A 12,549-nucleotide genomic window follows, 5' to 3' on the forward strand; every position below is an offset into this window, starting at 1 on the left:
AACCACTTTGGGCCTCATTTTACTTTTCCAGATGTCTCTCCCACTTGGCCAACCTGATGCACCTGCCTATTCCTGTGCTGCATCCCCCCACATTCAAGCTTCTGTTCACACAATTTCCTTTTCTGGCAAGGTCCTTCCCTTCATCTCTGCCTTTAAAAATCCTAACCCTCCTTCTAGACCCATCCCAAATTTCACTTCCCCTGAAAAATGTACCTTTCCAGACACTCCAACCTCCTTGAACCATCTTACGTCTCTCTTTGGGGGCACTTACATTCAGCCTTGCAGTGTGTGTGATGGCTGGTTCCATCAAAAGCCCTGCCTCACCTCTTTGGTCTATCCTTGGCTTTGCTCATACCAGTAGACAATAGATACGGTGTTACCCTGCTGTGTTTAATTGGTTATATTTGAATACACTTATTTATCCAGAACCCCTGTGTCACATATGCCTCTAAAACAGAAAGATGAAATCAAATCAACCCCTGTACTTGCTGTTATGTTTAGCAACATAGGGTGGGTGCTGAATTGCTGGAATCTCTACTCAAAAGAAATTCTTACAGCTCATTAAAATAGTACATCATTAGTTCCTTTAACTAATGCAACAAATATAATCTTAGCCATGACATCCACTATGCTGACTATAGTATTACTATAAAAATATCTTACTCTGGATCTGGGTATAAACTGAAAAAATTGAACAAAAATTATTTGACGTTCTGTTTTGGATTTTGATTTAGAAAAAAAATTACAGTTCTTGCTCTAACAGAGGGCTTGGTGAAATCCTTGGTTCAGTCTCAGAATAGAAAGATGTGGACAGTAGAGCTGAGTTTAAGTCATTTAATATAAGCCTGTAGAATGTCAAATGAAACTATTTTTAAAATCATGTTTTGACCCTGTCTTCACTCTTTGTCAGTTTTCACTGCTTAACGAGACTTCTTAGGTTCAAACCGGCAAGTCAGATGAAAAGTGATTTTGTTAGACTAGATAGAAAAAATAATCTTAAAAAAAATCAGAATATCTTAATAGTGGATCCTCTCATTTTTTTCAATCCAGTCCTAAGCCAGGAATACCAGGAATACAACCCCAAAATGCTCAAGGAGTATCTTTGGAAAACATCATTCAAGAAAGCCTACTTCTGTACTGCCTCTCCAAATTGAGATTACCATGAACTCTGAAATGATTTTATAGCTCAATCCAATAAGAATATTTAACAGTTAAAATTCAGTAATGCCAGAAACAGGAAAGTAGATATATGAATAAATAACTGCCTGTTAAAAGCAGCAGCACCATTTCTTTTCTCCCCCAAATAACTTCCTTCTTCTGCCTGTAAGTCTCAGAAAATGATCACTTCCTCTTACTAGTAAGAGTTTCCCCAATGTTTTACTCATTAATAATGCTAAACAGGTTCGTTTCCATTTGTTTGGCCTTCACCAAACACGAAATTCTCTCCCAACTCCATTTCTTCTACAATAGCATTGGGAACACTCACCACTGGCATTTCAATAATTGATGGTCTGGGAATAGAAGGCTGAAAAGGAACTGCTTCATGAACTGATCCTCCATCCGGAGACCCAGGCAGATCCTCAGGGGTGTCAGCGGGCTGGGCGGCAGAGTGGTTGCTTGAATTCCGGTTTGTGCTGCCATTGGTCTCTGAATGGGCACCTGAATCTCTCCTTCTCTCTGCAGTGCCTTCTTCACCTCGCGGGTGACTTGGGTGTTGGTCTGCTTTGGCCTTGGGCTGAACATGGATGGTGGAACGGGTATCAGCTGCGCTGGCCTGATCTAAGGGAGCAGTCTCCCTTGTGTTCCCAAAACAAGCAAGCAGAGCTGAGCATGGGAACGGATGCATCCTTGCAGACGGAGACTTCAGTCTTTCAGCCAGCCTTGCCTTCCACGTGGACATGACCTGCAGCGGAACATTGCAGAGTTCACAGGGGGAAAGGAAATTTCGCAGGGATTCTGATCACCTCGTTTCCTTATAGCAACTGTTTCCTTGCCTGAAGAGGACTTTTAGCGGTTGCACCTGAAAAGAAGGTTAGGAAATGGCCAGGCCACCCGCCCTGAGAATCACTTGGCAGTTAACACCTGCTTCGGACGCGTCCATCCCTGGTGATTTCACGCTCTTCCTTCCTTGATGCTGTCAGTGGCTAAAGAAAGCTGTCTGTGAGGCATGTGGTTGACTTGAGTTACAGTCCCTGGGCAGGGCAGACGCTTCAGTGTAAGTAGTGCCAAGTCAATGGACAGCTGCTTCAGATTACCTTGGAGGCATAAAGATAATGTAGCTGATAGCATCCGCCATAATAGCGTCAGTCCACGTATCAATAACATCACAACAGCCACATAACCTTCTTCAGTTACCCCCTTCAAATATTTATTCCCCCCAACAAAACAAAACCACCCAGTTATCCATCATGAATGAAGACCCCCAAGAGGGTCCTCGACCCTGATAGCTGCTTCATTATTAAAATAGGAGGTAGACTTGAACCTTTTGTCTGGAGAGGTCCATGTTGTATCTGATGTCTCCAGGACTTTTTTTGATCTTTTCTGAATCTTCTCCCAAATAGGCTTCCAGTATTCAGGATCCATATTGTCCCTCTTCTAACTCTAAATAAGACTTTGCTAATTTGTTTTATTCCTGGAGTAGGAAATGGCAGCCTGCTCCAGTATTCTTGCCTGGGAAATCCCATGGCCAGAGGAGCCTGGCAGGCTACAGTCCATGGGTTCACAAAGAATAAGACATGAATAAGCACACAACACACACAAAATTTGCTTTTTTATGATCCATGCTAAGTCCATGATTAATTTTCAACAACACCAAAAAAAAAAAAAAAATATTTGTGATAGTGTGAGCACTTAACACAAATATTATGTATGTGTGAATGTGTGTTTTGTCCATCTACTATGTATATTACTTAATTTTGGAAAATAATGCCCTTTTGAGCATAGATCTTCTATTTTTCAGCGTGTGAGTGGTAAAAAATAATAAAATAATAAAATTATAACCACATTCCAAGACAATGCTCAAAAAAATTGAGATTTTTTTTTTTTCCTTAGCCAAGCGTCTGCTAGGAATGTTAGAGAAATATAATACTGTAATGGTTTTCCCATTAATAGTGACTTTCAGGTCACAGATTTCAGGGTATATTGGCAATTCTAATTTATTGTTTTGCTCTCTCTTTTAATATAATGTCAAGATGTGCTTTTAAGCTCAAACAGGTGGTAGATCTTATATCATGAATTCCCATTTTGTGGAGACAGAAACTGATTCATTGAAATTTCAAGATTCTAACAGAAGATTAGGCTGTTGAGAAAGGCTGGTTGAAAGTTCAAGACCGCTGCTATTCTATCTGGTCTCTGAGCCCCACTGGACCTGACAAGCCTCTCACTGAAATAACAGGCTTTCCAGATGGCTCAGTGGTAGAGAATCCACCTGTCAATGTAGGAGACACAGAAGGCATGGTTTTGATCCCTGGGTTGGGAAGTTATCACCTTAAGGAGGAAACAGCAACCCACTCCATTATTCTTGCCTGGAAAAGTCCCATGGACAGAGGAGCCTGGTGGGCTGCAGTCCATGATGTTGCAATAGCGTTGGACGTGACTGAGCACGCATTGGGAATACTGTCCCAAGCAAGCAGCCATATTCATAACACAGAGCTCAGATATGGCCGGAGGGAGACTACATGCAACATCAAATGTGGACTTTAATTTTAGTCTTGACCAAATTTTGTAAATAAAATCTAAAAAGCTATCATTTACTTAAAGGTTACTGTGTAACAGTGTCTGTACTAACCCAGGTGTTTCAGACTTCCCAGGCTGGAGAGATTAGTCACCTTTTAATGCCCAAGTACAAGCAGTATAAATCCCTTTTCATGGAAGCAGGAAGTCCAGGCTTTTAGCAGACTCCCCCACCGGGTATTCCTGAGCCGCCTTGGGACCTGTGTCTTCTGTCTTTTCTGCAGTGTTTGCTACCATGCCCTCAGGCCGGGTGACTCCGTGACCCTCCCTCCCGTGCTCCCCCTCCTTAAGACCCTTCCCCCAAGCGGCTCCCAACAAAGGGAGGCTGGTGGTTAACAAGACTTTATTGAGGGCCCAAGGTGGACAGGAAGGAATTCAAGAGGAGAAAAAAAATCGTTCTTAAGCCTGGTTTTGTTCACGCATTCATTTATTCATTCAACTATGTGCTGAGCACTTCTGGAACAGCAGCTTTCCCGCGGCTGTGTTCTGTGGACTAGTGGGTGGGAAAGCTTTCAGGCCCCTCCCTGAGGTCTCCTGTCTTTCTCTTCTCTGCCCTGAACTTGCGGCCCTGCTGTGGGGACACCGTACCCTAGGTGGTACCCGCCCCCCGCCCCCAACAAGGAGCATGCGCAGGAGCACAAGCCAGGGGGCAGCTCCAGCCCCTGAGAATAGTGGCGTCTTTTTATCAGTGTTGTTGTGAAGTCCAACCTAGAATAACAACATTAACAGATAATGATTATTGAGTGTTTTTTATCAGACATGAACTTCAGCAGACTAACTCATTTAATCCTCACAACCCTAAGAGAAAGGTGATATTATTAATTCTCATTTTTACCCATTAGAAAAATGAGACACAGAAACTTAAGTAACTTGCCCAAGGTCACAGCATTGCCAAGGAAGAGAAGCAGAATTATGAACCCTGGCAGCTTGGCCCCAGAGTTCATGCTTTTAATTACTGTACAGTATCACTTTCCAAACACACACATACTCCAAAGAAGAACTTCCCAATAACCTTCAGTCCAACACTCTACCTCTAGGAATTTATTCTGTTAATACAAATACACATGTGCATAGAAGTGTCTCCAAGAATGCTTATGGCAGCAGTGTTTGTAGTCACAAAGGTAATTGTTAATCAGTAGAAGACAAGATAACTTATAAGAAAATAGCCATACGATTTAATACAATGCAGCTATTCAAGAGAAGAATGGAGAGCCTTCCAGTTTAACATGATGTACTGATGGAGCACCTGTATTTATATCATAGCCTTTCTAAGAAACCATTAGGATAATAGTAATGGGATCCTTTCAAAAGCTTAAGTTCACAACACTAAAGAGAATAGAAAGGAGGCCACTAATATACAAGTAAACTCAACAAGTTTCTGTAGAACAAAAAGCAGATGAAACAATACTAATTAATTTTTAAAATAAAGCAGAAGGCCAGCATACTGAATGGTACCTCACGGAAGCTCTTGGCTTACGTAGTAGAACTGAAGTGAATGAAAGTTGCTCAGATGTGTCTGACTCTTTGCAACCCCATGGGCTATTCAGTCTGTGGAATTCTCCAGGCCAGAATACTGGAGTGGATAGCTGTTCCCTTCTCCAGCAGATCTTCCTGACCCAGAAATCAAACCAGGGTCTCCTGCATTGCAGGCAGATCCTTTACCAGCTGAGCTATCAGGGAGGCCCTTGGAACTGAAGAGCAGGTCTGAAAATGTGGGTCTGGGTATGGAAGTCAAAAGTTCCTATCCCTCTTCTACCTGCGGGAAGACTATTAAATAAATAAATAAAAGAATGAATGAATGAATGCACAAATAAATAAACAAATGAATAAATACACTAAAAATTATTGTAGGAGTCAGGGTCTTATTTAAACATCTAAATTACTCAGTGAACTGTGTAATCAGTTCTTATCTAAACTATTGATTGAATTGTTTAATGAACTAGTCAGGATAACTAGTGTGGATATCAATATCCAAGAATATAGCCTCTCTTGTTCTTTATTTAGACACCACATCATAGCAGAAAGCTCACTGCCAGTTCACTAAAAGTGAACAGGTCAGTTGATAAATCACACCAACATTCACAGAGCTCGCTGTCAACTTCAAACTCCTCTCTTAGGTAAAATTACAAATCATAAGACATCACTAGACATGTGAGAAGAACTGTGACATCAATGACGACAACCAAGAAAAAGATTCAAACAGGCAAGGACAAGGGAATGTCAGGAGAGTAGGCAACCACATCTGCCATTTGAAGGGCAAGTTTGCAGCAAACTACACTGCAGCTAGATTCTGAGTGATGGGGGAGGGTAAAGGGGGAGAATCTTTGCAACTTGAAACCGAGGACATTCTCTGAGTCTGCAGGAGTCACAACAGGAAGCCTAGAGAATCTGAAAACGGTCATTCACTCTGCTGTAAAAACTGCTTACATAGCTACAATAAAATAAACACGATTCACACTTCTTGAACTCTCAGAATTAGTATATAGGCCAGTAGTGGCAAACTGGTGGCTCTCAAGCAAAATTAGGCCTCCAGAGGTGTTTTGTATAGCTGATGATGTTTTTAAAAATTTATTGCACCTCTGTTAGATCACAGAAACTACCACTCTCTGTTTCCTTCATTCAGTTCACAAGTTTATGTAAACAGAACCTTGAAGAGTTTGTGGTCCAGGGTTGAGTTCAGTTCAGTTCAGTTCAGTTGCTCAGTCATGTCCGACTCTTTGCGACCCCATGAATCACAGCAGGCCAGGCCTCCCTGTCCATCACCAACTCCTGGAGTTTACTGAAACTCATGTCCATCGAGTTTGTGATGCCATCCAGCCATTTCATCCTCTGTCGTCCCCTTCTCCTCCTGCCCCGAATCCCTCCCAGCATCAGGGTCTTTTCCAATGAGTCAACTCTTCACATGAGGTGGCCAAAGTATTGGAGTTTCAGCTTCAGCATCAGTCCTTCCAGTGAACACCCAGGACTGATCTCCTTTAGGATGGACTGGTTGGATCTCCTTGCAGTCCAAGGGACTCTCAAGAGTCTTCTCCAACACCACAGTTCAAAAGCATCAATTTTTCAGCGCTCAGCTTTCTTCACAGTCCAACTTTCACATCCATACATGACCACTGGAAAAACCATAGCCTTGACTAGACAGACCTTTGTTGGCAAAGTAATCTCTGCTTTTTAATATGCTATCTAGGTGGTCCAGGGTAGGTATTTATTATTTTTGATGCCCAGCACCCTTTCCCTCTTTCTTTTGATTTCCTTTGGAGGAACCCCTTCTGTGCCTTGGATGGAGCTCCAGACCTTGTTCCAGAGGTGGTAATTAGATAATCGGCACACCCAGGGCCCCCAGTTCCAGCAATGGGTTCAGAGATGACCCTGAGAACACAGTGTTCCAATCCTAAAGTTTGGATTCTGAAGTTTGGAATCCTGAAGTTTGACTGAGAAGTAACTTCCTCTCTTTCCACTGAGTTTATTGGATTTGAGCTTGAGAAAGTGAAAATCTGGAGCAGGTGACAACATCTTGCCTCCTTGATGGGAGAGAATTTAAGAACTGGAGAGAAAAAAAACTAAGTCCTGACAATACCTTTAAATGAAGCTTTGCATCAGGTTGCATTTTCCCCCAATGCTTTGCTGTTATATGAGCAAACTTCCTTTCCTTTTTCATTTGGTTTGGGTTGAGCTTTCTGTCACTCCCTACTGAAAGAGTTCAAATCAATGTATGAACTGCAAGGCTTCCCTGGTGACTCAGCTGGTAAAGAATCCACTTGCAATGCAGGAGACCTGAGTTTGATCCCTGGGTTGGGAAGATCCCCTGGAGAAGGGAACAGCTACCCACTCTAGTATTCTGACCTGGAGAACTCCATGGACTGTATAGTCCGCATGTACCAGCAAATCACAGGAGAAGACTTCATTATGGTTACAGAAACAGAATAAGGATATAATCCACCTTGACAATGGCAAGATGAAGGGGGAGCTGAGTGACTCTACAAAAGGGGAAGGTTGCAGAGAAGATGATATAAGGAGAGAGAAGGGTTAGGTTTGCTCATGTTCTTATATTTCAAAGTCAGGAAATGCTTTCTATGGTGAAATCAAAGAGAAATAGAGTAGGTGTGGTGTTGGAGGCTGCCGAGGTCACTAGAGCGAGGATTGTAAATAGAGATGGAGCAATATTGGGAAGCGATGGGGTGCAGTAAGTGCTAAATGCTCACCTATCTTATTAGAAAAGTAATGGATAACATCTAGCACTGATAAATAGAGACGTAAGCATGTTAGTTAGTGGGATGGTTCATCATCCATCAGAGCAGACTGTCAATAGATAATATTTTAAGTCAATAAATTAAGGAATATAAACCTTTCATTTATAATACAGTACTATTTATCAGAAAAACTAAAGACTGATAAAAAGTTGCCTTGGAGCAAGGCAAGAGGTGAGGAGATGAGACAGACAGTTCTCTTCTGTTATGAAGCCTTATGTATGGTTCATGCTAAAATCATGTGAAAGTTTTATTTTAATACTTTTTTTAAAAAAGGAATAGAGTCAATTTATATGTCACAATATGGAAAATCCTCAAGATAAGTTTTGAATGACAAAGCAAATTGGAAACAAGTTATATATAATACGTTCCCAATTGTATTAAACACATGTATATATGCCTATATAGATATATACATGTGTGTGTTTATATTTATGTAGAAAATTCGCAGAAGTATGCCTTAAAAAGTTAGTATCTGTCTCTGGAGAGAGGGCATCTCAGTAAATGTCTGGCCTGGTAAGGAGACACTTTTCATGGTTTACACTGTTTTTTGAATTTTTTTAACTTTATGCAAATATTTTTCAATTAAAAAAAAAAAAACTAGCTTAGAAACATTCCAAGGTAGCACGGCACCAACATAATTATTTCTAGACAGAGTCTCAGATAAAAGTTGAACACAGCTGAAATGACGTCTCCAAAGAGAAGACTGACAGGGCTGATATCAGTCACCTAAGAGTGAATGAAGTCATTCTGTGCCATCATCAGAATGCCTTAAGGATGTGAATCATTTTCCGTACAGAACTCCGAGGTGAAACACTAACGGTGGGGACATATTTATTTAAATGATGTTACTATATTGAGAAGCCGCTGTGTGTCAGATTCTGAGTTTGGTGTTGTCATGAGCATGAGGCAAACAAGACAGGGTCCTTGCTTTCCTGGGGCTCCCAGGCCAGTGGGGCACGTGAGAGAGTGTGTCAAGTGGCAAGGGAAGCCCCCTGGCTCCCGGAAACGAAATGGGATGTGCAGGGAAGGATGACTGACCCACAGTCCAGGTCTGCAGCCATTCACTTTCTCCTTGGAGATCCCACTCATCACTGCCCTACCACACAACCTGGGGGTGGTAGAGGGGCAGAGGCCCTGCCCTCCCCTTCACAAATCCAGCCCAAGAAAACCACACCTGTCCCTTCTCCTCCACAGCTCAGCTAATACTAGCCTGTGGTTGTGATGGTTGATTTTAGGTGACAACTTGATCGAGCTAAGGATGCCCAGATTGCTGCTAAGACGTGATTTCCAGGTGTGTCCTTGAGGGTGTCTCCAGGAGAGAGGAGCATTTGAGGGAGTAGATTCCCCTCTCCAGTGTGGGTGGGCACCCGCCAGGTCACTGAGGAGCTAAGAGCACAGAAAGTAGAGGGAGAGTGACTTCATTCTCTCTCACTCAAGATGAGACATCCTTCTTCACCTGCCTTCAGGCATTGGCACTCCTGGTTCTCTGACTTTGGGGTTCAGATAGGGGTTTGCACCATCAGCCGTCTGATTCTCAGCCCTCTGGACTTGGACTGACTCACAGCAGCTTGCCTGATTTTCCAGCTCACAGATAGCAGGTCATGAGACTGCCTGGCCTCCATAACCATGTGAACCAATTTCTGTAATAAATCTCTTACATCTTCCTACCTATTTATCTAAATACCTATGTGTCCATTGGTTCTCTTTCTCCGACGAGTCCTGACTAAATACATAGTGGTGTGGAAGCAGACTCCACTGATTACAAAAGGGAATCACAGCTCTCAAAACCCTGTTCTTTTTTTTTTTCACCAGCTGCTAGGTAACATCACTGTCTGTGTCCCAGAGCCCCAGGAGAGCCCTTCATGGTCCTCCGGGCTTCCCCCTTCCTCCTTCCTGTCTAGTATCTAGTCTTACCCTGTCTAGACTCCTTAGAGACTCGACTCAAGAGACAAGGCCCTGAGAGAGGAAGGGGCACCCCTTCCTGCCTAGAGTCGCCTTGCTGGATGTTTCCTGCCCGGGTGTGATTGACTCTGGGAACATCCCCTGTCTTAACAGAAGACTCACCTTTGCTTCCAGGCCTTAGCCCACCTCCCAGTGAGACAAACAATCACCCCAGAATTCAGGGGACCCCCACAGTCCCTGAAAGCAGCAAGGGGGACCAGCTTCTTCCTAACCATGGAGAAAAGAAGGTCACCTATGGGAGAGAGGAATGGCAGGGGAAAGGCAGGAAGCAGGTCCCTCAGCTGTCAGACCCAGTAACACAGCTGTGCTCCTAGTCTGGGCCGATAACAGTGCCATTGTGTGAGCCCACATCCTCTCCCCCTCCTCATATTTATTTTAAAATCAAAGTGAATTAAAAATAAGTTTAAAAAGAAAACAAAGTAAAACAAAAGTAAATAAAAATATGCTTCTTTTTGGGCAAAAATTTCTCAAACACTTCTGAGACTATTGAAAATGCTCTTATTTTTATGCAAAATGAGATTGGACTATATGCCTCAGATGAAAACTGTCCTTCCCTTGAATTTCCAGAATTCTCTTTACCCCTATTTTTAATCCTCAGACAGAAATCCCAGCTGATTACAACATAAATCTTTTGGGGGGGAGTAAAAGCAAAAGCTTCTTTGCTTTCCACCCAAAAGCACAGCTGAAATTAAAAGGGCTGATAGGTCAGGTAGGCTGAAAAAAGTTGACCCTCTCTGATGCTCAGCTAATCTCCAAGCTTCAGGATATATTTCCATCATTACAGCTTCCACAAATACTTCTGGGGAATACTGATCTATCAGGTGCCTCATTAGCCTCTTTCAGTGGGGCCCTTGATCTTGGAGTGGAGTCTATATTCCCCAGATGTACCCATTTCCCAGATCCTTCCTCCATTCTTCTTGGTCCATAGCCTGCTACCAAGGGGTGTATTCAGCCCCCAGGGGTGACTATAAAACAGGCTGTGGGTGTTGGGAGCAGCGCTGATGAGTTCACAAAGGCAGATAGAATTATATCCTTAGGACAGTGGCTAGTCGATCTCATCACACAGTTACTATGATGTCTTTTTAAAAAAGTGATTTGTTTTTGTGCTGGGTCGTCATTGCTGTGGGCAGGCTTTTCCTGGCTGTGGCAAGTGGGGGGGCTACTCTCTAGTTGCAGTGTGAGGGCTTCTCATTGCAGCAGCTTCTTTGGTTGTGGCGCATGGGCTCCAGGGAGCAAGGGCTTTAGTAGTTGTGGCATGTGGGCTCCATAGCTGCAGTTCCCAGGCCCTAGAGCACAGGCTTGACAGTTATGGCACACAGACTTTGTTGCTCTGAGGCATGTGGAACTTTCTCAGACGAGGGATGGAACCCATGTCTCCTGCATGGGCAGGTGGATTCTTTACCACTGAGCCACCAGGGAAACCCTACTATGATGTCTTATCCATAGATAGTTTCTGTTAAAGTTTTGCTCTAATGTTTAAGGTTTTGCTCTAGTAGTTTCAGAGTAAAAAGGCATCTGCCCTAAACCACATACCTCATGCCCTTCCCCAGCAGCTGCACCTGGGCAGTGGTTCATCCTGTATTCACACGTCACCTTACTTAGGACTTGCAGACCCTTGCAGTCTCCATCCTCCCAGGGCCAGGTGTGGTAACCATGCTTGTTTTCCTGCTCTGCTGGTGGTGATGAAGGAATGAGGAGGGCAGGTCCCCTGCCAGCTGGCCACAAATTAAAAATCTTTATATGTAGTAAGAAAAAAATAAAAAGGATTCTAAAGCATCATATATGATCTCATTGGTTAAAAAGAAAGAAACTGAATTTTAAATAAAAGGTGAGTATGTGTCCTGGTATGGTTCAAAGCTTTTGTGCAAGTCCTAAGTGACTAAAGAGTAGTAAAATAACAGTGAAAGTCACTCAGTCCTGTCTGACTCTTTGCAATCCCATGGACTGGACAGTCCATGGAATTCTCCAGGCCAGAGTACTGGAGTGGGTAGCCTTCCCCTTCTCCAGGGGATCTTCCCAACCCAGGGATCGAATCCAGGTCTCGTGAATTGCAGGTAATTCTTTACCAGCTGAGTCACAAGGGAAACCCAAGAATACTGGAGAGGGTAGCCTATCCCTTCTCCAAGGGATCTTCCCCACCCAGGAATTGAACTGGGGTGTCCTGCATTGCAGGCAGATTCTTTGCCAACTAAGCTATGTGGGAAGCCCCAGTGAAAGAATCTAACAGTGAAAAAACCTAACTAAAATAACAGTAAATAATGTCTTAGCTCTGGCTGCTATAACAAAATACCATAGCCTGGGTGACTTAAACAGCAGACATTTATTTCTCACAGTTCTTGATCGGGAAGTCTTAAGATCCAAGTGCCAGCCAATTCCATTCCAGATGAGTGCCCCCTTCCTGGCTTGCAGCTGTGTCCTCACAGGGCAGAGAGAGAACCCTGGTGACCCTTCCTGTTCTTAGAAGGTCACTAATCCCATCATTAGGGCCTCACCCTCATGACCACATCTTGAACCTAAATACCTCCCCAAACCCCGCACCCCCCAGATCCCATCACGTTGTGGTTTAGGGCTTCAACATGTGAATTTTGAGAGGACATGAACATTCAGT

General features: G+C 43.3%; 1 protein-coding gene across 1 annotated transcript in view; it reads right to left on the reverse strand.

Annotated features, from left to right (window-relative positions):
- FAM107B (family with sequence similarity 107 member B) overlaps window positions 1-1,929 on the reverse strand; it is a 205,274-nt gene extending 203,345 nt beyond the window's left edge. Inside the window, exon 1 of the mRNA XM_043883541.1 lies at window positions 1,490-1,929. Within this exon, the coding sequence (XP_043739476.1) occupies window positions 1,490-1,900 (411 nt within the window). The 5' untranslated portion in view covers window positions 1,901-1,929. The remainder of the gene's footprint in view (window positions 1-1,489) is intronic.
- Between the last annotated feature and the right edge of the window lie 10,620 nt (window positions 1,930-12,549).

Source organism: Cervus elaphus, chromosome 23, assembly GCF_910594005.1.
Source record: "Cervus elaphus chromosome 23, mCerEla1.1, whole genome shotgun sequence".
NCBI classification, from domain to species: Eukaryota; Metazoa; Chordata; class Mammalia; order Artiodactyla; family Cervidae; genus Cervus; species Cervus elaphus.